Source organism: Rhinoraja longicauda, chromosome 6, assembly GCF_053455715.1.
Source record: "Rhinoraja longicauda isolate Sanriku21f chromosome 6, sRhiLon1.1, whole genome shotgun sequence".
Classification (NCBI taxonomy): Eukaryota; Metazoa; Chordata; class Chondrichthyes; order Rajiformes; family Arhynchobatidae; genus Rhinoraja; species Rhinoraja longicauda.
In genome coordinates, this window is record NC_135958.1 from 11,741,334 (window position 1) to 11,767,372 (window position 26,039).

Below are 26,039 nucleotides of genomic sequence, written 5' to 3' on the forward strand. Positions count from 1 at the left end.
CTCTGTGTCTAAAAACCTGCCCCACACATCTCCTTTAAACTTTACTCTTCCCACCTTAAAGCTATCCCTCTAATCTTTGGCATTTAGATAGATAGAGTTCTCAAGGATAGCGGAGTCAGGGGGTATGGGGAGAAGGCAGGAACAGGGTACTGATTGAGAATGATCAGCCATGATCACATTGAATGGCGGTGCTGGCTCGAAGTGCCGAATGGCTTACTCCTGCACCTATTGTCTATTGTCTATTTGCAGTCTGGGAAAATGGTTGATGAAAATACGGGGAGGATAAATGTGATTAATGCAAAATGTGAAAGTGTAAATGAGAGCTTGATGGTCATTGTGGTTTTTGTGAGCTGCAAGGCCAGTTTTCGTGCTGCATCATTCCTTGACTCTGCGACTTTGTCTTATCTTTATTTTAGTCCCGTGTAGTTTTCCTGGGATTCTGCTGCAGAGGGAGATAGTCTATGGGAGGCAAGTGATAGACTATGTTGCTGGACCAATCAGGTGGAAAGCCATGCAGCAAACTCTTCGGAGCGATCATGGGCCGAAGGTGGGACTGGTGTTGATGAGGCATGTTGGTCGGCACGGGCAAGGTGGGCCGAAGGGCCTGTTTCCGAGCAGTATCACTCTGCTGACACTTTGGGGGTGATCAATGTTTGCTCAGGAGGTTTGATGAAAGCACCGCAGGATCAAGAGTAGAATAATTTATCACAGAAAACGATGGAGCGGAGGGCATTGAAGCACATGGTGTAATGAAGCTCGAGACTACTGAAGGTGTTTCTGAGGAGGAAGAGTATTAGAGATAGCGGGAAGATCAGTGAAAGGGATTGATTTAAAACAAAAAGCTGCTTAATAAATGTAAATAGACACAAAATGCTGGAGTAACTCAGCAGGACAGGCAGCATCTCCAGAGAGAAGGAACGGGTAATAAATGTAGTCTGCCTAACACTTGGATCCAGGAAAGCCTCTGTTTTAAATGCATGGGGCTCAGGTGGTATCAGGATGAGTTTCTCCACACACCTTTGGAACAATGGTATGTTGTACATGGTGACATGCAAGGTGTTGTTGGACTAACCTACTTATTGACAATTGCATAAAACAACAAAACAGTTTTGTTTGAAGATGCATCAAATTCTGGACCGTGAGCATTGATCAATGTGAAGGGCATTGTTTCCAATAGAGTCAGGCAGGCTCCCGGTGCAGAGATTGCCTGGGTTTTGAAGCCATATTCAAAGTTGGCATTCTTGCTTCCCTCTAAGGTTTAAACCCCATTTCCCACGCTAAATACAAAGACCACATTAGAGACTTGGTACCGCATTCACATCAAAATCTCTCTTTCCTGGAGTCTGGGTATGTAAATAGTGCCTGGCGGGGTGTCATAAGGTCACATGTGATAGGAGTAGAATTAGGCCATTCGGCCCATCAAGTCTAATCCGCCATTCAATCATGGCTGATCTATCTCTCCCTCCTAACCCCATTCTCCTGCCTTCTCCCCATAGCCTCTGACACCCGTACTAATCAAGAATTTATCTATTTTTGCCTTAAATATATCCACTGACTTGGCCTCCACAGCCTTCTGTGGAGAAGAATTCCTCAGACTCACCTCCCTCCGACTAAAGAAATTCCTCCTCATCTCCTTCCTAAAAGAATGTCCTTTAATTCTGAGGCTATGACCTCTAGTCCTAGACACTCCCACTAGTGGAACCATCCTCTCCACATCCACTCTATCCAAGCCTTTCACTATTCTGTACGTTTCAATGAAGTCCCCCCTCATTCTTCTAAACTCCATTGAGTTCACGCCCTGTGCCGACAAATGGGGTAGGCCATTTAGAACGGAGATGAGGAAAAACTTTTTCAGTCAGAGAATTGTGAATCTGTGGAATTCTCTGCCTCAGAAGGCAGTGGAGGCCAATTCTCTGAATGCACTCAAGAGAGAGCTAGATAGAGCTCTTAAGGATAGTGGAGTCAGGGGGTATGGGGAAAAGGCAGGAACGGGGTACTGATTGAGAATGATCAGCCATGATCACATTGAATGGCGGTGCTGGCTCGAAGGGCCGAATGGCCTACTCCTGCACCTATTGTCTATTGTCTATTATCTAAATGCTCATCCTTGGTTAACCCACTCATTCCTGGTATTATTCTTGTAAACCTACTCTGGACCCTGTCCAGGGTCAGCACATCCTTCCTCAGGTACGGTGCCCAAAATTGCTCGCAATATTCTAAATGCGGTGTCACCAGTGCCTTATAGAGCCTCAGCCTCACATACCTGTTGTTGTATACAAGCCCTCTTGCAATAAATGCTAGCATTGAGTTTGCTCTCTTTACATCACGTATAAAGCCCTAAATGGACACACCCCCCCCTACATCAAAAATCTTCTAACCCCCCTCTCTAACTCCAGGTCCCTCAGATCGGCCGACTTGGGGCTATTCACTATCCCGCGGTCTAGGCTTAAGCTCAGGGGTGACCGCGCTTTTGCGGTTGCAGCTCCTAGATTGTGGAACAGCATCCCTCTCCCCATCAGAACTGCCCCCTCCATCGACTCCTTTAAGTCCAGGCTCAAAACATATTTCTACTCCCTAGCGTTTGAGGCTCATTGAGGAGGCGCTGTGAACTGTTTGCGTGCTACTGTATGTTTTCATTTTTTTTCTATTGGAACCTAATCAAATGTACAGCACTTTGGTCAACGTGGGTTGTTTTTAAACGTGCTATACAAATAAAATTGACTTGACTTGACTTGACATCCAATTGCAAATTGCAGCTTAACCTTTTGGGAATCCTGCACCAGCATGCCCAAGTCCCTTTGCACCTCCGATTTCTGCATTTTCTCTCCACGTTTATGAATGTGTTGTAGGTGGGCTCACGCTGTCTGTGAGAGCTAGCTTGATGCAGTGATGTAATTGTAGACACTCCACCCTACCCGTGCCCTGATGTACCGCCCCACTCTCATTGCATAGGGGAAATGTATTGTTTTATAGTCGTTTTTACGGCTGAATCTTCACATAAAATTGCTGCTCATAATTAGAAGCTCTGGTAATGGATATGTTCTTTTCCCATTTGGATTTTGAAGAACTGTGAGCGGAGTGGTTTCCTGAAGTAACTCTGCTAGCGGCCTGGTGGAACATAAAGGCAGGGCTTTGATGAACACCAGCTGTCACTGTGCTTTTCCCCAACTCAAACCAGCCATCCATTTTGTTGAGGAGTGTGTAGCAAGGAACTGCAGATGCTGGTTTAACCCGAAGATAAACACAAAATGCTGGAGTAACTCAGCGGGACAGGCAGCATCTCCGGAGAGAAGGAATGGGCGATGTTTCGGGTTGAGACCCTTCTGCAGACAGGGAACCAACACTACCCTGAACCCACAGAAGGGTCTCAACCCGAAACGTCACCCATTCCTTCTCTCCAGAGATGCTGCCTGTCCCGCTGAGTTACTCCAGCATTTCGTGTCTTTCGTCGATTTAAACCAGCACCTGCAATTCTTTCCTCCACACATTCTGCTCTTTTGTGTTCAGGGCACAAGTGAGGAAAAAATAATAGATCTTATTTTTATTTAGAGTCATCCAGTGATACAGCGTGGAAACAGGTCCTTCGGCCCAACTTGCCCACACCGATCAACATGTCCCATCTACACTAGTCCCATCTGCCTGCCTGCTTTGATCCATATCCCTCCAAACCTATCCTATCCATGTACCTGTCTAACAATTTCTTAAATATTGGGATAGTCCCAGCCTCAACTACCATCTCTGGCAGCTTGTTCCATACACCTACCACCCTTTGTGTGAAAAGGTTACCCCTCAGTTTCCTATTAAATCTTTTTCCCTTCACCTTAAACCTATGTCCTCTGGTCCTCGATTCCCCTACTCTGGGCAAGAGACTCTGTGCATCTACCTGATCTATTCCTCTCATGATTTTGTACACCTCTATAAGATCACCCCTCATCCTCCTGTGCTCCAAGGAATAGAGACCCAGCCTACTCAACCTTTCCCTATAGCTCAGAACCTCTAGTCCTGGCTACATCATCGTAAATCTTCTCTGCACCCTTTCCACCTTCCACCCTTTTAGCAAGCCAAGGATTAAATTCCCAACATGTTATTCATAAACTGACAGGCACCTAAGGTGGGCAGATGAGTAAACCACATTGTCCAGTCACGAGGGTTTCACAATCTGCATGGTCCACGGATTCCTTATCTGAGAGAGTAGGTGGTCCTGGCCTGCGTTTGACCCTCAACCACCATCATCAACCACACCCCAGCGGTATGATCATTGACTTCTATGACTTCAAGTAACCCTTGCTTTCCTCCTCCCTCCATCCCTCCCCTTCCCAGTTCTCCTCCTGCACCTATTTTCTATGTTTCTATGTATATAAAATCATGAGAGGAATAGATCGGGGAGATGCACAGAATCTCTTGCCCAGAGTTGGTGAATCGAGGACCAGAGGAGAAAGGTTCAAGGTGAAGGGGAAAAGATTTAATAGGAATCTGATGGGTAACTTTTTCACTCAAAGGGTGGTGGGTGTATGGAACAAGCTGCCAGCAGAGGTAGTTCAGGCTGGGACTAGCCCAACGTTTAAGAAACGGTTAGACAGGTACATTGATAGTACCTATCAATAGGTTTGGAGGGATATGGACCAAGCGCAGGCAAGTGGGACTAGTGGGGCTGGGACATTGTTGGCCGGTGTGGGCGAGTTGGGCCGAAGGGCCTGTTTCCACACTGTATCACTCTATGACTCTATATGTCTACTCTGCCATTCAATCATGGCTGATCTATCTCTCCCTCCTAACCCCATTCTCCTGTCTTCTCCCCTCACCCATCGGGCAAGAAATGCAGGTGTGAAAACACACACCTCCAGAATCAGGGACAGTTACTCCAGCATTTTGTGTTCTTTAGATGACAGCAGGCAAGTGTCCCACCCGGGCTCACCACTCTAGTTGATATCTTAAACAGCTCAATATCACGCAAGGTCTGTCCAAAATTTACAAATCTTGTCTTTTTTATAAAAAAGTATTTTCTCTGTAAAGTAAAGAAGACTGAAAACACAGGTGCACCTCACCTGCAAACATTCAAACTTACTGAGATTAAATAAAATCTCTGCTCACCTTTCCTGCCACACTCAGTTGCTCCCAGTGCAGGAAGGAACTGCAGGTGCTGGTCTGAGGAAGGGTCTCGACCCATTCCTTCTCTCCAGAGTCGCTGCCCGTCCCACTGAGTTACTCCGGCATTTTGTGTCTGTCTTTGGTAGGTGCTCCCATTCATTGTTCACCAGTGGGTTCCACACAGCCACGAGGGAGAGGGGGAGATGAGGGGACTCCATCGTCCACTCTGGGTATCCCGGGCACTTGGACCACATCTGCTGGCAGGTCCCACTGGAGCCAGAAGCAAGACCTGTCCCTCCAATGGATGAGGTCATAAGGAATGGGAGTAGAATTAGGCCATTCGGCCCATCCATCGAGTCAACTCCGCCATTCAATCATGGCTGATCTATCTCTCCCTCCTAACCCCATTCCCCTGCCTTCTCCCCATAACCTCTGACACCCGCACTGATCAAGAAGTGGGCACCCAGGCTGGGGAGGGGAAAGGGCTGAGTTAAAGTTCCTGCTGGCTCCCTGCCCACGATGGCTGCACACCAGCTTCTCACCAACACGCCAGGAGAGTTACAAACATAGAAGTAAGGTGCAGGAGTAGGCCATTCGGCCCTTCGAGCTGAGAAATACCCCTCGATTTCATTAGCCCCGAGAGCTAAACCTAACTCTCTCTTGAAAACATCCAGTGAATCTGGTTACGATGGAACGTGGTTCAAGGGGTCAAGCAAAAACACTCTTCCTCCCTGGGTCCCAGCTGAGAAAGCAAGCTTGGCTGGATGTGGAACAAGTCGATACCCATTGACAGTACCAGCAGATACAGGATACAGTACCAGGAGATACAGGACACAGTACCAGGAGATACAGGACACAGTACCAGGAGATACAGGACACAGTACCAGGAGATACAGGACACAGTACCAGGAGATACAGGACACAGTACCAGGAGATACAGGACACAGTACCAGGAGATACAGGACACAGTACCAGGAGATACAGGATACAGTACCAGGAGATACAGGACACAGTACCAGGAGATACAGGACACAGTACCAGGAGATACAGGACACAGTACCAGGAGATACAGGACACAGTACCAGGAGATACAGGATACAGTACCAGGAGATACAGGACACAGTACCAGGAGATACAGGACACAGTACCAGGAGATACAGGACACAGTACCAGGAGATACAGGACACAGTACCAGGAGATACAGGATACAGTACCAGGAGATACAGGACACAGTACCAGGAGATACAGGACACAGTACCAGGAGATACAGGACACAGTACCAGGAGATACAGGACACAGTACCAGGAGATACAGGACCAGGGCCTCAGAAGAAGACCACAGACAAAAGAAGCGAAAAGAAAAGCAAAGTCTTCCTTGTCTCTATTCCCTCTCGCCCCTGACTCAGTCTGAAGAAGGGTCTCGACCCGAAATGTCACCCATTCCTTCTCTGCAGAGATGCTGCCTGGCCCGCTGAGTTACTCCAGCACTCTGTGAAACGTCACCTATCCATGTTCTCCAGAGATGCTGCCTGAGCCGCTGAGTTACTGCAGCATCTTGTGTCTATCTTTGACAATAGAAGCAAGTTGCATTCGGTGGAAGTCTATTCTACGCGCCTGGGCTGCCAAGTGGAACGTCACTGGGGGAGTGTAGCTGGGTCTTGGCAATGAACCATAACCAGTAACGGTCATGAAAGCCGTGCAGACACACGGCCACTTGCTACGTTTGTGGAAATCATAACTTATTAATGGATTCCAGTGGAGCGCTGGGTAAGAGACCTGCAGTGTTCCAAGAATCCCGAACGTGGTCATTCAGCACAAAGTTCCTGGGAATGAGAGCCGAGGTTTAAAGCTGCCAGAGGCTTAGCACAGGGAACAGGAGGAAGGTGCCTCGCGAAGGACTGGGGGTGTATCGGACACAACTACACAGCATCCCATGCACGTTAACACTACGTACCTGTGATGTGCTACATACAGCCACTTAGCATGCTTTTATTTAATTTTTGACTGAACCTCCTTATTGAGTCGAGATCAATCTCCCTCGCGTCCTTGCGAGAAAGGGAATTCCAATCTAGTTGCTCATGGTTTTAGCAGCTGGTGAAAGCCTTTGTCTCTCTCTCTCTATGAGCACAGGGGCAGCATTTAACCGTCTATTTGTTTGCTTGCAAATTCACTCTCGATAGGCCAGTCAATTTCGACGTGGCAAATTGGTCCTACCTGAGATGACTCCAGTACAAGCTGAGTTTCAGAAGTTTTTTTTTACTGCTTAATTTTTTTCATCTGCTGCTGCAGAATAATCAGATGATATCTGAGATGAAACACTGTGTAAAATTTCACAGTGTAAGTATGTTGTTTGATTTCTATCAATAACAGAAGTATCGAGATCCAGACCACGCCTTGTAAACGAGATTGTCTACATTGTGCCTCATTAGCAAGGTGATTAATGAAGGGGCAATATTATTCTCATCTGGCAGGCATTAGACTTTCCGCTAACCCAATTTATGTCTTCTGACCGTGACTTTCATCTGAGGTTCTGTATTTATTTTCTGATTGTTTGCAAAAATAATTGCAGGATTACAGAAATAAGTATTGTTTCAATTTATTGTAAAGATACTAATCTCAACATTGTAACGGCAGTGAAAATGAAACTCGATCTGTTTAACTTTTCATTGTCCATCGTCTTTTATATAAAGTGAAGGTGAAATGAGTAAACACAGACCAGTCTGAAGAACGGTCTCGACCCGAAACGTCACCTATTCCTTCTCTCCTGAGATGCTGCCTGACCTGCTGAGTTACTCCAGCATTTTGTGAAACAGATCTCAAAACTGTAATCAGGAACAATGACTCCAGGAAAGCCGATGAACACCACAGTAACAACATGTATTCCACAGTTTGTCATTAAACACCTGGAGACACAAGAAACTGCAGATGCTGCAATCTTGAGCCAATGTGTTGAGTTAAACACCCCATAAGGACGGCACAGTGGCGCAGCGGGTAGAACTGCTGCCTCGCAGCGCCAGAGACTGGGGGGGGTTCGATCCTGACCTCGGGTGCTGTCTGTGTGGAGTTTGTACGTTCTCCCTGTGGTCTCGTGGGTTTCCTCCGGGTGCTCCGGTTTCCTCCCACATCCCAAAGACGTGCAGGTTTGCAGGTTATTTGGCCCTCTGTAAAATATACCCCTGATGTGCGTCGAGAATGGATGAGAAAGGTAATCTGAGTGAAGATAATCGCAAGCTGGTCACTGATTGGGCTCGACTTTTGCTGAAGATTAATATCCAGAGGGCAACTGTCCACAATTGCCAGAATCAAGAGTGTTCATTTGTCAAACGCAACATATAGGATCTGAAACAATTACATTCTTACTGAGTGAGGCCCAGCGTAAATTGGAGGAACAGCACCTCGTATTTTACTTGGGTAGTTTACACCCCAGCGGTATGAGCATTGACTTCTCTAACTTCAAGTAGCCCTTGCTTTCCCTCTCTCTCCATCCCCTCCCCCTTCCCAGTTCTCCCACCAGTCTGACTGTCTCCGACTACATTTTATTTCTGTACCACACACTCCCCTGACATCAGTCCGAAGAAGGGTCTCGACCCGAAACATCACGCATTCCTTCTCTCCAGAGATGCTGCTTGTCCTCCTGAGTTACTTCAGCATTTTGTGTCCGCCTTCTTACTGACTGCAGCTTTACAGGCACATTACTGATCCAGGCAGTGATGCAAACTGTCAATGTCCTCTCTACCGTATCCCTGTAGAAGTTCTACAGAGTATCTGGCCACATGCAGAATCCTATCACACAGCTGAGAAATTAGAGGCATTGATGGACTTTCCTTGATGGGTCCAGCACTGATCTTCAGAGACGTACACATCCAGGAGCATGAAGCAGTGGACTCTCTCCACCGCCCTCCCATCCACAAAGACCGCTTCATGGACCCTTGGCTTCCTGAAGCCAGCAATCAGCTCCTTTGTCTCGCTAACGTTGAGATGAGTTATTGTTCTGGAAAGAACTCAACGAGATTATTGACCCCCCTCTTGTACTCTGACTCATCGTTGCTCATTATTTGTCCAAAGATTGTGGTATCATCAGCAAGTGTCAAGAGTGATTTATTGTCATATGCCGCAGACAGAACAATGACACTCTCACTGTAATTCTTATGTAAAGGTGGCATTGGAACTGCGTGAGGCTATGCCATCATGTGCATAGACAGAGTTTGGGGGGGGGGGGGGGTGGGCATACAGCCCTGAGGTGTCCCATGCGCCGATGGCCAGGAGGAGGCGCTGTTGCCAATCTGTCGTGATTGAGCAACTCCTGGATCCAGTTGCAAAGGGGATGAGCAGAGATCCAGTTCCACGTGTTTGGTTATGAGTTGGGAAGGGATGATGGTGTTGAACCGTAGGTGAACAACAGCCTGGTGTATGTGTTCCTGTTGTACAACTGGTCCAGAGCAGAGTGGAGAACCAGTGGGAACATGTCCATTATTGATCTGTCGCGGCAGAGGGCAGATTAAAGTGGACCCAGGTCATTCCTAAAGCAGGATTTGATTAGTGTCGGTTATGACACTAATCAAATCCTGCTTTAGGAATGAAGCACAATGGATGTGAATGGGTGCGAATGGATGCCAATGGATGTGAATGGGTGCCAGTGGTGAGGTCATAAGGTCATAACATCATAAGGTGTCGCAGCGGTAGAGTTGTCGCCTTACAGCGCCAGAGACCCGGGTTCAATCCTGACTACGGGCGCCGTCTGTACGGAATTTGCACGTTCTCCCCGTGACCTGCGTGGGTTTTCTCCTAGATCTCCGGTTTCCTCCCACACTCCAAAGACATACGGGTTTGTAGGTTAATTGGCTTGGTTTATGTGTAAATTGTCCCTAGTGTGTGTAGGATAGTGTTAGTGTGCAGGGATCGTTGGTCGGTGCGGACTCGGTGGGCCGAAGAGCCTATTTCCGTGCTGTATCACTAAACTAAACTAAAAAAATATACTAGAATTGGGCCATTCGGTCTACTCTGCCATTCAATCATGGCTGATCCATCTCTCCCTCCTAACCCCATTCTCCTGCCTTCTCCCCATAACCTCTGACACCTGCACTAATCAAGAAGGTTGGTTGTCATTGGGCCATGTCCACTGTTCTTGGGCACCGATATTCAACGCGTCCTTTCAAAGCAGCTCAGGGCCTTGGACCTTCATAGTGAGAGATTGAAGTTGCCCCAGAAAATCCCAGCCAGCCGGGTACAGATATCAAAGATAGACACAAAATGCTGGAGTAACTCAGCGGGACAGGCAGCAAGCATCTCTGGAGAGAAGGAATGGGTGACGTTTCGGGTTGAGACCCTTCTTCCGACTGGTGCAGATATCAAGTCTACTTGTGGGGAAAGGCCATGGCTGGATAACAGATTGACTTTATGCACACTTTGTGATAAATGCATGAAGAATTTCCTTGCTTCTTTCTGTTGATGGGTATTTACAAAGGCTTTTAAGCAAATTGCGCAGATGAAGATACTTGCATTCTTTGTGCGCGCGCAAAGGACAACGTCAGAGTGGGCATCCATGTGGAGATCACTGCCTTGCCTACAGGATACTGGATCCAATGACGCCAAAGGCTTGAGGTAGTGGCACAGAGGTCTCTTCACGCTAGATGGCGGTTACTCTGGGGTCTATCTTGCACCTTCATCCAAGGAGGATGTTACATGTCATCAAAACCATGTAAAGAAAACGAAACGATACGATACAATACCATACGATAGAACTTTATTTATCCCAGGAGGGAAAATTGATCTGCCAACAGTCATAAAAACACAAGATACATGAAACATGAAATTAAAGCGACGAGTGGAAAGGATTGGAGACGTGCAAAGATTGGGGGGTGGGGGGGAGGAGTCAGTCTACCCCACGACAGAAGGGGGAAGAGTTGGACAGTTTGATAGCCACAGGGAAGAAGGATCTCCTGTGGGGTTCGGTGCTGCATCTTGGTGGAGCCGGTCTGTTGCTGAAGGTGCTCCTCAATACTACTGGATAACCATGGCCATGTGCTTCATTGTCGTGCTCGCTGGCCACAGAGCCTTTATTTTATCAGTAAATTCAGGGTGTAAAGTCAAATACACACGAGTGGGGGTGACTGAGCACACAGAAAGACAGGAACAAAGACAAAAGCCATAGGATAAAAAACATCCCACTGAGGGTTAATCTAGCAGAAACGTTTCAAAGGCTGTAAACTGCCCTGTCTTTGTTATTCATCATGTGGGGATTTGTTCACATATCCTGCTGATTTCAATTGGAGTCAGCATCATCATGGCAATCCTTGTCTTTCCAAGCTTTTCATGTCGAGCTTGAAAGCCCCGTGGCACGTCTTAAATTTAAAAAAATCTCAAATGCCTCACAAAACCACAAGTCTACAAGTGTCACGCGGCCCGAGCCCCTCTTTCCCACAAGCATAACATCAATATGCAATAAATTTGGAGGTATCCAGTTATCCCGGACCAGCCTTTGCGTTTATTCAGTAACCCAGATCGACACCACATTTCACAATATAATTTCAGCGGCACTAAACAAGTTGATGGCTGTGGTTATCAAAATTAGCACACTTTCGGTTCGTCCAACGAACAATGGGATTGGAAGCATGCAAATAAATAGTTTCACCATTAGACTAATAGGAAATGATTCAGTGCAGTGGCTGTGAATGGAAACATAAACTTCGGAAACGTGCAGATATTTCTGACTCTGAATTCCCCACAGTATCCTCACCAATTGACTTCAAGCACATCACTGTCTTTGCAAAGTGAATTAAATCTCACTCATATTTCAAATACTTCTACATCACAAATCAGTTAGTTATGTTGGGGATAACATGACAGTCAAAAATGAGTACACAAAAACTGCACTTAATTCACCCTGCACCCCCCGCCACAAGCCACCATCTGCATAAGGTTTTGGGATTCAGCGTGTGCTCGGCAGTTTGAAGTGCTCAGTGCTCCATTTGAGAATGGACGGAAACATAAATGATGTTTGGCACTTCACACGAACATAGACAACGGCATAAAATATTAAAATATAGACAGCGCGCAAGTGAGGGAACCAATTGGCTCATCCCAAGGCTAACCTTCAGGGAGCATCTGAGTCTCTTCTGTTTACATCTGCTCCACGAGGAGTGAGCAGCTACTTGCAAATCTCTCCTTCATTTCAGCTCGCTGTTTATTTATGCATTTTTGTTCTATTTCCACTACCTTTTCCTGCATCGTCTACGATATTTGTTTCCTCGTCAATCTAGAAGACCGCACTTCCTTTGTTCCCTCTCTTAATAAAAAAAAAACCTGTAAACACGTGTACTTATTTACAGAAAAAAATTACCAATGTCCAGCAGGACTGGCGTGATTATTTAGGTATTTGATTATTAATCAATTGTAACTCTGGTCCGCTTAAACTTCCATCACAAATCCCATTAAAATTAGGTCACACTTGAGCTGAAATCCCATAAGACAGACCACTACAACTGTAGTTAGTGAAATTACTTGAAAGGGTAATGATTAAGGACTTTTAACAATTATTCAACCAATAATCAATTCCGGCTGATGAATAATGAATTAACAAACCAATGATTATCTCTTCTCTTGAGTCTGGCTATTTTAACAAATCATTTTAAGTGCTTGCCAAAATTGCCAAAATAACTATTGCCTTTGGGTAATTGCAGCATCGTTTGTGTGTGTGTGTGGTTCTGTTGGGAAAACTACCGTTGGAAATGTCACCCATTCCTTCTCTCCAGAGATGCTGCCTGACCCGCTGAGTTACTCTGGCACTCTGTGAAACGTCGCCCATTCCTTCTCTCCAGAGATGCTGCCTGTCCCGCTGAGTTACTCTGGCACTCTGTGAAACGTCACCCATTCCTTCTCTCCAGAGATGCTGCCAGACCCGTTGAGTTACTCCAGCAGCCTGTGAAACGTCGCCCATTCCTTCTCTCCAGAGATGCTGCCTGTCCCGCTGAGTTACTCTGGCACTCTGTGAAATGTCACCCATTTCTTCTCTCCAGAGATGCTGCCTGACCCGCTGAGTTACTCCACTTTTTTGTGCCTGACCTCAGTCACCATTGCTGCTATAGCAGCAATTACTGGGTTAACCCAGACAATCCCCCGTTGATGGTGGGGCTGTGAAGCTGCTTCCAAATGGTTAATTGAGTAATCATTGTGACCACATTGACTAAGCCTAAGGGCAGAGGACGAGGAGTTGATTAGTGGCGGAATGGTCCCTATTGGAGGGTAAGAAAGAGCTCAAACCGTGGCTGAGCAAATTGACTTCATTGTTCAACAACTAATCCTTACCCGTTTGAATTTGTCTTTTGATTCCCTGATTAAATTTCACAACATCATCCCATGATCAGGCACTATGGAACAACTTTTTATAAAGAAGGGTCTCGTCCCGAAACGTCACCCATTCCTTCTACCCAGAGATGCTGCCTGCCCTGCTAAGTTACTCCAGCACTCTGTGAATTGTCACCTATCAATGTTCTCCAGAGATGCTGCCTGACCCGCTGAGTTACTGCAGCTTTTTGTGTCTAACTTTTTATAATGCCCTGTCTGTGATCAGTAATGCACAACATTTGAAAAATAACACAGAGTGCCGGAGTAACTCAGCGGGTCAGGCAACATCTCTGGAGAACATGGATAGGTGACGTTTCACAGAGTGCTGGAGTAACTCAGCGGGTCAGGCAGCATCTGTGGAGAACATGGATAGGTGACGTTTCACAGAGTGCTGGAGTAACTCAGCGGGTCAGGCAGGATGTTGGAGAACCTGAATAGGTGAGAGGGGATGAACTTCATAGTAGCCGTACCTGAAGGTAGAAGAAATAGCTCTCTGTGAAAAATGTTTGTTCCGTTCAGTTTAATTTATTGTCTCGTGTAAGGAGGTACAGTGAAAAACTTTTGTTGCATGATAACCAGTCAGCAGAAAGACAATACTTGCTTACAATCAAGCTATTTACAGTGTACTTAAAAGTGTGGAGCGATTGTAATAAGTGATTGTAGATCTGCTGTCTGTGTCTAGCATGCAAATAGTCGCTTGGGTTGGCCGCCATCTTGGAGTTGGCGTGAAATCTTGGCTAAGCTCGATTCCTTCAACACATTCCCACTCTCCCCACATCCTAACTGTGTCCCTTCTCTTGGGTCAGGTGCCAGGTGGAGATCACGGACCAGGAGGGACGGAGGAGATGCTTCATGTTGCGGGTAGGTAGGAAAGCTTTGATCGGCCAGAACGTTGGCGGTGGGAAGGGTAAAGATGCGGTGAACTCTAATGGGAGCAAAGCTTGGTCTGGCCATTGTAGATGAAGGGGAGCGGAAGCTGTAAAGCTCACTATCTCCCCTCCCTCCTCAGAAGGTTGAGGACCAGGGGTTCCCACACACAAATGGTGAGGCAGCGCGGAAGCAGTGTAACGGCTGCAGTGCGGTGTCTGGGTCTCTGGAGTGTGAGAACAACTCTCCCACAGGGAACTGCAGAATCCCCTTACATTGTAATTGCCAACTCGCATTACGAGCTCACCTCCCATGTTAAATAATAAAGGCTTTTCCAGCTGCTCGCTGTAGAATCCCTTCAGGGAATCTCAGTCAATTACAAAACCTCAATCTTGGTTGTGACAAGACTTCAAGTTGTTTAAATGCTGAGTGTTCTTTAACTAAAAGTGCAGCGAGCATTTAAATATCTGCTCTCATTCTCAGCCATGCACTGCAGAGGAAGGGGACTGAGACAGCAGTGGAAAGATGCTCACAGCACTGTGGGGAGCATTCCTCAGCGAACCAGTGTGGGCCAGTGTAGGCCAGTGTAGGCCAATGTAGGCCAGTGTTGGGCAGTATCGTTGTCATGGCTGTCCCTCGAGGTTGAGGATAATAGTCTACGTTCCGTTGTTTTTATGAACTCTCAGGTGGCCTTTGAGTCCAATCCTGGCTTTGAAGGTTCTTTGACATTCAGGGCAGGTAATTCCAGATGTCAGATCGGGCTTTGGTTGTTGCTGCCCCTCTTTCCGTTTAATTCTCTTTTCTTCTAATTCTGCGTATCTGTTGGCTTCAAAGGTCGCTGTTCCTTTTTGGACGATGGTTTGCCAGAGTTTCCTGTCCTTGGCATTGGCTTCCCAATTTTCTCTGTCGATTTCACATTTCTTCATGCTGGCCTTTAAGGCGTCTTTGAATCTCTTCTCTTGTCCGCCTCTTTTACGTTTGCCTTCTTTAAGCTGGGAGTAGAAGGCTTGCTTTGGTAGACGCTCGTCTTCCATCCGAACAACATGACCGCTCCATCTTAGTTGGTTCTTGGTGACGAAGGCTTCGATGCTTGATGTTTTTGCTTCATTCAGCACGCTGACATTGGTTCTTCTGTCTTCCTAGCTGATATTTAAGCTGCTTCGAAGACGTCGTTGATGGAACTTTTCAAGTGTTTTCAGATGGCGTCGATATGTTGTCCAGGTTTCTGATGCATACAGGAGCGTTGGAATCACCACTGCTTTGCACACGATCATTTTGGTGTCTTTTCGGATGTCACGATTTTGAAAGACTTGTTCGAAGACGTCCAAAAGCTGTTCCAGCACACTTAAGACGATGTTCGATCTCGTCATCAAGGTCGACATTGGAGGAAAGGTGACTTCCAAGGTACGGAAAGTGATCCACATTTTCCAGAGTTGTATCACCAAGTTGAATTGGCGGTTCTTTCCGATTTGTCTCAGTTGGTGATGATTGGTAGATAACCTGAGTCTTCTTGGAGTTGATGGTAAGTCCAAGTTTCGTGTATACACTGTTGAAGGCAGTCACAATCTGTTGCAGATGATGTTCTGAGAGAGCTGCAACACAGTTGTCGTCTGCGTATTGGAACTCGATGAGGGAACTCATAGATGTCTTAGTCTTGGACTTGAGACGGGCAAGATTGAAAAGTCTGCTATCTGTTCTGTAGACAATTTCGATCCCTGGGGGTAGTATTGGACCAGTGTACACCAGTGTAGGCCAGTGTAGACCAGTGGAGGACAGTATATTACGGTGTATGACATCGTAGGCCAGTGTAGGCCAGTATAGAACTGTGTAGGACAGAAAATGACAGTGGAGGACAGTGTAGGCTAGTGCAGGTGAGTGTAGGGCATAGGCCAGTGTAGGACATAAATTGACAGTGGAGGACAGTGTAGGCTAGTGCAGGCCAGTGTTGGACATAGGCCAGTGTGGGCCAGTGTAGGACAGTGTAGGACAGAAAATGATAGTGGAGGATAGTGTAGGCTAGTGCAGGCCAGTGTTGGACATATGCCAGTATAGGACAGTGTATGACAGTGTGTGACAGTGTAGGCCAGTGTAGGATAATGTAGGCCTGTGTATGACAGTGTAGGACAGAAAATGGCAGTGTAGAACAGTGTATGATAGTGTAGGACATAGGCCAGTGTAGGACAGTGTATGACAGTGTGGGACAGTGTATGACAATGTGGGGTAGTGTAGGCCAGTGTAGGACAGTATTTGACAGTGTGGGACAGTGTATGACAGTGTGGGGCAGTGTAGGACAGTGTAGACCAGTGTAGGCCAGTGTAGGCCAGTGTAGGACAGTGTAGGCCAGTGTAGGACAGTGTGGGCCAGTGTAGGACAGTGTGGGCCAGTGTAGGCCAGTGTAGGACAGTGTAGGCCAGTGTAGGACAGTGTATGACAGTGTGGGGCAGTGTAGGACAGTGTAGACCAGTGTAGGCCAGTGTAGGCCAGTGTAGACCAGAGGTCATGTGAACACTGTATCGTAGAGTCACAGAGAGATACTGCCTCCTCTGGACCAGCAGCAGAGGAGGGTCCAAACCAGGGTTGCCTCTCCTTCCCCTCCACCACTGCCTGACCTGCTGAGTTCCTCCAGCACTTTGTGCTTTATGCAAGACTCCAGCATCTGCAGATCCTTGTGTCTCTGTATCCTCAACATCATCATCATTGGACGTGTTGTGATTTCTGCTGTTAATAAATATATATAAATATATGCAGCGTTTAATATGTTACTGAACCAACCCAGCATCCACCAGCATGAATCCCATTCTGAAACACCACCAAATCTCTTAGTCCTAAGGCTAGAGCAATAATTGTGTTTGCTTCAAGTACAAGATTTCAAAACAAGCTGAAGCAGGAATTTAGAAACTTGTTCATGATCACTGTGTAGATCCTCCTGCTAAGGACAAGGCCAGTGGCCCCCTCGTAGAGTCCTAGAGTCAGTAAAGCACGGGAACAGGCCCAGCAGCCCTTCTCGTCAAGCCAACCAATGCGGCATTTGGCCCAGTCCCATGTGAAAACATTTGGTCAATAGACAAAAAGGAAGCCAGCATCATCAAGGACCCCCACCACCCTGGCCAGACACTCATCTCACCCCTGCCATCGGGAAGAAGGTACAGGAGCCGGAAAACTGTAACGTCCAGGTTCAGGAACAGTTTCTTCCCTGCAGCCATTGGGCTATTAAAAACTGCAAACTCAAATAAGCTCTGAACTACAATAGACTATTATTATTATTGAACTTTTATTGTTTGTTTTTATGTGTGTGTGTGTGTGTGTGTGTGTGTGTGTGTGTGTGTGTGTGTGTGTGTGTGTGTGTGTGTGTGTGTGTGTGTATGTGTGTGTGTGTGTGTGTGTGTGTGTGTGTGTGTGTGTGTGTGTGTGTGTGTGTGTGTGTGTTTATATACATTTATATTATATATGTATGGGTGGGTATGCGTATATATACACACACTGAACTTTTTACTCATTTATTATATTGTTTACAGTGTACTATGTTTACATATTCTGTTGTACTGCTGCAAGTAAGAATGTCATTGTTCTATCTGGGACACATGACAATAAAACACTCTTGACTCTTGACTTGATATATCTGTCCAAATATTCTTTGGAACATTGTCCTTAGTGTGCGTAGGATAGTGCTAGTGTACGGGATGATCGCTGGTCGGCGTGGACTGAAGGGCCTGATTCCGTGCTGAATCTCTCACGTCTAAAGTCTAAAAGAAGTCATAGTGATAACTGATATAACACTGAATTTGACAGAGGAAGTATCTTGAAGGTGGACACAAAATGCTGGAGTAACTCAGCGGGACGGGCAGCATCTCTGGAGAAAAGTAATGGGTGACGTTTCAGGTCAAGACCATTCTTCAGACTGTGTCTCGACCTGAAAAGTCACCCATTCCTTCTCTCCAGAGATGCTGCCTGTCCCGCTGAGTTACTCCAGCATTTTGTGTCTATCTTTGGTTTAAACCAGCATCTGCAGTTCCTTCTGACACAACTATCTTAAAGGGTTTTAAATTCAGAGCTGGAAGAGATTGTGAGTGTTGGTCAGAACAACAAAGTTAGGCAGAGGGAAAGATTAGCCAACTTTTAAAAATCATACTGAGAATTAAAAAATTACTATTGTTGGCAGAACAGATTTGTTGATACAGTAATGAGCATCTATTTATTTGTCTAGCTGCAGTGGGTAATGCAAACAGTAATTATGTATTTTACAAGCAACAATACAAAGCAAAATGCAAATGGTATGAGGTTTGTAATATCACTGTTGAAATTTTCTGCATATTGAGGGAACAAGTTTAACATGAATGTAACCAAACATGGACATCCATATCTCCTGTTCCCCTCTCCTCTGACTTTCAGTCTGAAGACGGGTCTCGATCCGAAACGTTACTTATTTCTGCTCTCCACAGATGCTGCCTGTCCCACTGAGTTACTCCTGCACTCTGTGAAACGTCACCTGCCAATTTTCTCCAGAGACTAGATTAATTCCCGGAATGGCGGGACTGTCATATGTTGAAAGACTGGATCGACTAGGCTTGTATACACTGGAATTTAGAAGGATGAGAGGGGATCTTATCGAAACATATAAGATTATTAAGCGGTTGGACACGTTAGAGGCATGAAACATGTTCCCAATGTTGGGGGAGTCCAGAACCAGGGGCCACAGTTTAAGAATAAGGGGTAGGCCATTTAGAACGGAGATGAGGAAAAACTTTTTCAGTCAGAGAGTTGTGAATCTGTGGAATTCTCTGCCTCAGAAGGCAGTGGAGGCCAATTCTCTGAATGCATTCAAGAGAGAGCAAGATAGAGCTCTTAAGGATAGCGGAGTCAGGGGGTATGGGGAGAAGGCAGGAACGGGATACTGATTGAGAATGATCAGCCATGATCACATTGAATGGCGGTGCTGGCCTGAAAGGCCGAATGGCCTACTCCTGCACCTATTGTCTATTGTCTATTGTCTATTGAGATGCTGCCTGACCCGCTGAGTTACTCCAGCACTCTGTGAAACGTCATCATCTATCCATGTTCTCCAGAGAGGCTGCCTGCCCCACCGAGTTACTTCAGCACTTTGTGTCAGTCTGTTGTGGGCATTACTAGGCTCAGCATCCAGTAATGTAAAGGCATGGATGGGTTGTGTGGCAAGTCGTTGATGTGCTGCCGTAGACATGTCATCCCATACCCCATACACTTGCACGTAGTCCTGAAAATTACTCTGCTTTAATTGCTTGCCTGACGTTTTTAAAACTATTTGTGGAATCAGATGTCAACACCCTTTTCAGATAGAACCTTCCAAGGTCCCATCAATGTTTAGGAAGGAACTGCAGAGGCTGGCTTACACCAAAGATAGACACAAAATGCTGGAGTAACTTTGCAGCTCGGGCAGCATCTCTGGAGAGAAGGAATGGATGACATTTTGGGTCGAGACCTGTAGAAGAAGGTGTAATCTGAAGAAGGGTTTCGACCTGAAGGCCCCATCAGTACTGCCTGAAAGATCTTTATTTATTTGTCCTTCAGACCACTTGACTTACTGTAACTCTATGACCTGTGGTCATTGCCTTCTGCACCAGAAGTGTTAGGCTCACTCCAATTCCTTAGCAGTTTAGGAAACATCAGCTTCAACCCCCAGCTTTGTCGTTGCCAGTGGTAAGTTCATCATTGATAGCAGCAGAATTAGGCCCATCAAGTCTACTCTGCCATTCTATCATGGCTGATCTATCTCTCCCTCCTAACCCCATTCTCCTGCCTTCTCCCCATCACCCCTGACGCCCGTATTAATCAAGAATCTGTCAATCTCCACCTTAAATATATCCACTGATGGCCTCCACAGCGCTTCAATGGCAAAGAATTCCACAGAAGGCTTTGTATTTTACAAGCAAAAAATACAAAGAAATTCCTCCTCATCTCCTTCCTAAAAGACAGCCTTTTAATTCTGTGGCTCCGACCTCTGGTCCTGGACTCTTCCAATGAGGAGTTCAACAACTAATCAGTTCAGAAAAATTAAGGATGTTTTCTGAATCTTTCGCGAATCCATCCAATCTGCCAGTGATTTAGTCTCTACAGTTCCCTGGGACCGGCAATCCCAGAAACTCACCCGATTCCCTGGTTGCTAAACACTTTAACTTCCCCTTCCATTCCCAATCTGACCTCTCTGGCCTGGGCCTCCTCCATTGTCAGACTGAGGCCCAGCGCAAATTGGAGGAAGAGCATCTCACATTTCGCTTGGGTAGCTTACACCCCAGCGGTATGAACGTTGACCTCTAACTTCAAGTAGCCCTTGTTTTCACTCTCTCTCCATCCCTTCCCCCTTCCCAGTTCTCTGACCAGCCCTACTGCCCCTGACTACATTTTATATCTGTACTGCCCACTCCCCTGACATCAGTCTGAAGAAGGGTCTCGACCCGAAACGTCACCCATTCCTTCTCTCCAGAGATGCTGCCTGTCCCGCTGAGTTACTCCAGCATGTTGTATCTACCAGAGACTCGTCATCCTTTGCAAAACGTTCCCGCACACAACTTTTAAATGACTTCCCCCTAATGTTGTTGCTATTCCTTCTTTTTACAGTTTCCTCTGTTGCGGAAAGCTAAATCTTTCCATATTTCAGATCGATATTCTTAAAAGGAACAGTTTATAAGGAAACTAGACCAAGTGGACCCGTTGGGCCCAAACCTCTCCTGCATTGGTGCAGCACCCTCTCCTCCCCCCCTCCCCTGTCCCTCCCCTCCCTCCTTCCCCCCCTCCCCTCCTCCCCCTCCCCTCCCCCTCCCCCTCCCCTTCCCCTCCCCCCCACACCACCCCCCTCAACCCCCCTTATCCTCCCTCCCCTCCTCCCCCCTCCCTCCCTAGGAGATAGATTTAAACTTTAAAATGTGAATAACAAAACATATTACACCGATTTCAATGAAACCGCTTCCATTAGCACCAAAGGATGACGGTGAGTAAGGTGGGCTTAAAATTGTCGCGCTATCGTGTACCATTTTGGCTGTAGTTCAGGAACAAACAAACGAGAGTTTTAATAGTATATAGATAATTAAAGTTATTGGACACAGCGATTTCTAAGATGCGGGGAAATGGACCTGTGATGTATAAATGCAGAGTTTGGATCAGTTTACACAGCAGTAGAATATGTCTACCAGTAAAACAGCAGCAGACCTGTGTTGGTGATGTGTGTCGACTGCTCATATTCTGTTATTTGATTTAAGCTGATACCTTATAAAAAGGCATTGCTTTCATCTGAGCCTTAACTACTCACCTCTGACCAGACCCGATAAATCTTCCCATCCTGTGGCTGACATGTATCCCTGTGAGAGGGCTGGTAACAAAGCAGTCTCTCTACATTCCTTTGCTCTCGCTTCAAGATGAGTGAAGCTGAATCCTACGTATTAATTTTCCCATTAAAACATTTTCTATAAGTAATAGCTCTCTATAATAACAATAGAAGATTGTCAATAGCTGGTTCCCTTGTCTTGGAGAAATGAGGACTTGTCTCGAAGACAGACACAAAATGCTGGAGTAACTCAGCGGGACAGGCAGCATCTCCGGAGAGAAGGAATGGGTGACGTTTCGGGTCGAGACCCTTCTTCAGACTGAGAGTCAGGGGAGAGGGAGACACAGAGATAAGGAAGGGTAAGGTGTGAAAATGAGACATCAAAGGGGATGGAAGTCAAGGAAAATGTAGAATAGGTCTACATAGCTAGGGGAAGATGACAACAAGGTATGTTTAGTTTTTTTAGTTTAGAGATACAGCGTGGAAACAGGCCCTTCGGCCCACTGAGTCCACACCGACCAGCGATCCCCGCACATTAACACAAGCCTCCACACACTACAGACAATTTACACTTATACCAAGTATACAAACCCAAGCCAAACCTGCACGTCTTTGAAGGTATCGGAGAAAACCCACGCGGGTCACGGGGAGAAGGTACAAGCTCCGTACAGACAGCACCCGTAGTTGCGCTTGAACCCGGGTCTCTGGCGCTGCAAGCGCTGCAAGGCAGCAACTCTACCGCTGCACCACCGTGCCAACCTATATAAAGATTACACTTAATCAGGAGGACAGTCAGACTGGTGGGAGAACTCGGGTGGGGGAGGGATGGAGAGAGAGGGGGAAGAAGACAGAGGCTGGGGTTCAGTGGTCCTGGTCAATGTAGAGGGCGGTTTATCCGGCAGTGTGGAACATTGAGAGCAGCTGACGGTGGTGATGGGGAGGCTGCAGACTCGGCCTCTGGTGGATGGTCCTTGTGTGTGACCCTGGTGGTCTGGTTGAGGAGGGGGAGAGCAGGTCCTTGTGTGTGACCCTGGTGGTCTGGTTGAGGGAGGGGGGGAGCAGATCCTGGTGTGTGACCCTGGTGGTCTGGTTGAGGGAGGGGGGGGTGCAGGTCCTTGTGTGTGACCCTGGTGGTCTGGTTGAGGAGGGGGAGAGCAGGTCCTTGAGTGTGACCCTGGTGGTCTGGTTGAGGGAGGGGGGGGTGCAGGTCCTTGTGTGTGACCCTGGTGGTCTGGTTGAGAGGGGGGGGGGGAGCAGGTCCTGGTGTGTGACCCTGGCGGTCTGGTTGAGGGGGTAAGAGCAGATCCTTGTGTGTGACCCTGGTGGTCTGGTTGAGAGGGGGGGGGGGAGCAGGTCCTGGTGTGTGACCCTGGCGGTCTGGTTGAGGGGGTAAGAGCAGATCCTTGTGTGTGACCCTGGTGGTCTGGTTGAGGGGGGGGGGGGGGAGCAGGTCCTTGTGTGTGACCTGCGCACTGAGGTAAGTTCGCTGCAAGGGCCGACATCTTGTGTTTAACCAGCGCGCCCAGGCCAACGTTTCACACGGACCTGTCCCCGTGAAGGGCGAGCTAAGCCTGAGGTATGTGGACAACACCTGGAGCTGGTGCTGGAGGAACTCAACAGGCCAGGCAGCAGGTAGTTGAGGCGGGAACTATAACAACACTTAAAAGACGTTTGGACAGGCACATGGATTGGACCGTTTTAGAGGGATATGGCCCAAACGCGGGCAGGTGGGTCTAGTGTAGGTGGGGCACCATGGTTAGCATGGACAGGTTGGGCCGAAGGGCCTGTTTCCCTAGCTAGATACAAAATGCTGGAGTAACTCAGTGGGACAGGCAGCATCTCTGGAGAGAATGAATAGGTGAGACCCTTCTTCAGACTGCGAGTCAGGGTAAAGGGTACTGAGAGATATAGACGGTGATGGAGAGAGATATAGAACAAATGATTGAAAGGTATGCACAACCGTAACGATGATAAAGGAAACAGGCCTTTGTACGCTGTGGGCTAGGTGAGAACGAGAAGCTGGTGCGACTTGGGTTGGGGAGGGAAGGAGAGAGTGGGAGTGCAGAGGTGCCTGTTTCCATGCTGTGTGACTATGAGTCAGGCTCCCAGTTCTGGGCTGGGTCTCGTTGAGGGAAGTCCCCTTTAAATACAATGGTGATGGTGAATTATTAAAATTGATTTCATTCAGGCCTCTTATGAATAATGGAGCAGAGCCAGCCCGTGCTGTGACTGACGTTACGTTGTGTATGGTGTTGTTGCCTGCGTGGTGCAGTAAACCCTGTTACTACACCACTTTCGTGATGTAAATCACAAAAGTTTTGTGATTTACTGCTACGCCTTGATTGTTGTGAAAATGTGGAATTTCCCTGACCTCTGGCCTACCTTTGTGCTCTCCTGCGCTGTACAGCAGCTCTCTACAGACACATGACACCCCTTTAATCACCTGATGTGATTATTGTGTCATTCTGATTGATGAACCACTGTTTGCTGAAGTCCACTGCAAGTACCACACTAACTGCTCTTTGCATTTTTATCAAAGAGTCAGGGCGAGCAAAAGTTTGCACCAAGCAAGTATTTTGGCTTTCAACGACGCGAGCAGTCCCAGTGGCCTAATCTGCTTGCACTGCGGTTGGGATTTGCATTTCTTTCTCTTGATTTCGTGGGTGAGAGGATGATCGTCGCTACTTGTAATGCCACAGGGACACACGTTGAGGTCGTCAACCTCGGAGATTGGAGGAGGAGTTTCATTTGGAACTTGGGCTCTTGCAGGGCCTGTAATTCACCCGACAGGCTCGATCCCCATCCGTGATTCCCTGGAGAAGTCCCTCGTAGAACCTCATTCAGATTCCAGGCTGGGGCAGGAAGCAGCTGGCTGCCCAATGAAGCCAAGCCCAGCATGAACCATCCTTAACAACAAGTCTCCAACCTGCCCAAGAATTTGCACCACTGACCAAAGGGGACATGCAACATGTACCCAGTTACTGACTTTGTGTTTCACTAATGAACAAGGGTAGTTCACTCACACCCATCGTACCAATAACAATATTCACACTGGAACTACTGAGTTGGGATTGAGGGGCTGCATCAAATTCCTTGCAGAAGACTTAATGAAGCATAGTCTCGGCCCAAAATGTCACCTATCCATGTTCTCCAGAGATGCTGCCTGACCCGCTGAGTTACACCAGCACTCTGTGAAACGTCACCTATCCGTGTTCTCCACAGATGCTGCCTGACCCGCTGAGTTACTCCAGCACTCTGTATCTTTTTTTTTCCCCTCTTATGGCTACAAGTTCACAAGAGTAGAGTTAGGCCATTCGGCCCATCGAGTCCACTCCGCCATTCAATCATGGCTGATCTCTGCCTCCTAATCCCATTTTCCTGCCTTCTCCCCTTAACTCTTGACACCCATTCTAATCAAGAACTTGTCTATCTCTGCCTTAAAAAATATACACTGACTTGGCCTCCACAGCCCTCTGTGGCAATGAGTTCCACAGATTAACTACCCTCTGACTAAAGAAGTTCCTCCTCACCTCCTTTCCAAAAGAGCGCCCTTTAATTCTGAGGCTGTGACCTCTGGTCCTAGACTCTCCCACCAGTGGAAACATCCCTTCATTGAGGTCCCACGTCAACCTTCTAAACTCTGTAGACTAGTGTAGCTGGGACATGTTGGTCGGTGTGGGCAAGTTGGGCTGAAGGGCCTGTTTCCACGCTGTATCACTCTATGATTCAATGACTGGAGCTAGTGAGGTAGGATGGTGTTTCTATTCAATTTATTTCAATTAAAACGAACCAGTGAAATGTTTCAGACCATAGAACATAGAACAGTACAGCGCAGGAATGTTTGTTCCGCCCACAGGAACGTTTCGGAACGTTCCGGAACGTTTGTTCCGCCCTTCAGCCCACAACGTTTGTACCAAAACAGGATGAAACTAATCTCCTCTGCCAGCGTGTAACCCATACCCTTTCATTCCCCGCACATCCATGTGCCTATCTCAAAGCTACTTAAACGCCATTATCGTATCTATCTCCACCACGACCCCTGGCAGCACGTTCCAGGCCCCCACCACACGATGTGGAAGAAATTGCACACCTCCTTTAAACTTTGCTCCTCTCACCGTAAAGCCGTTCCTCGTTGATATTGCACTCCCGGGGAAAAGGTTCACTGAAACGTTTTCGACCTCAGTTGAACATCCACTCTGTTCAATGTTTTAGGTTGGACCATGGCAGGGTTAGGGTTAACACGTGGACCTGCCCCCAACTGGCATTAAATCATGCCGTTTACCACATCCGTTAAACTGTAGGATTGCAGCGTTTAAATCTCAATATTGGATCATAAGTTGAAAGCCACAGTCTGGCTCAGTGAGTACAAGTTTTAAAACGTGCTCTCAGATGTGTGTGTGGCACAGGGCCTTGTCACTTGGCCTCCTTATTGGATTTCAATGCAATTA

The 26,039-nt window shown here is 47.1% G+C and overlaps 1 protein-coding gene across 2 annotated transcripts in view; it reads left to right on the forward strand.

The window, feature by feature from the left end:
• Positions 1-26,039, forward strand: part of LOC144594228 (uncharacterized) — a 142,640-nt gene that overhangs the window by 37,207 nt on the left and 79,394 nt on the right. For both annotated transcript variants that reach the window (XM_078400455.1, XM_078400456.1), the window contains exon 3: positions 14,237-14,291. In XM_078400455.1, the coding sequence (XP_078256581.1) occupies positions 14,237-14,291 (55 nt within the window). The remainder of the gene's footprint in view (positions 1-14,236; positions 14,292-26,039) is intronic.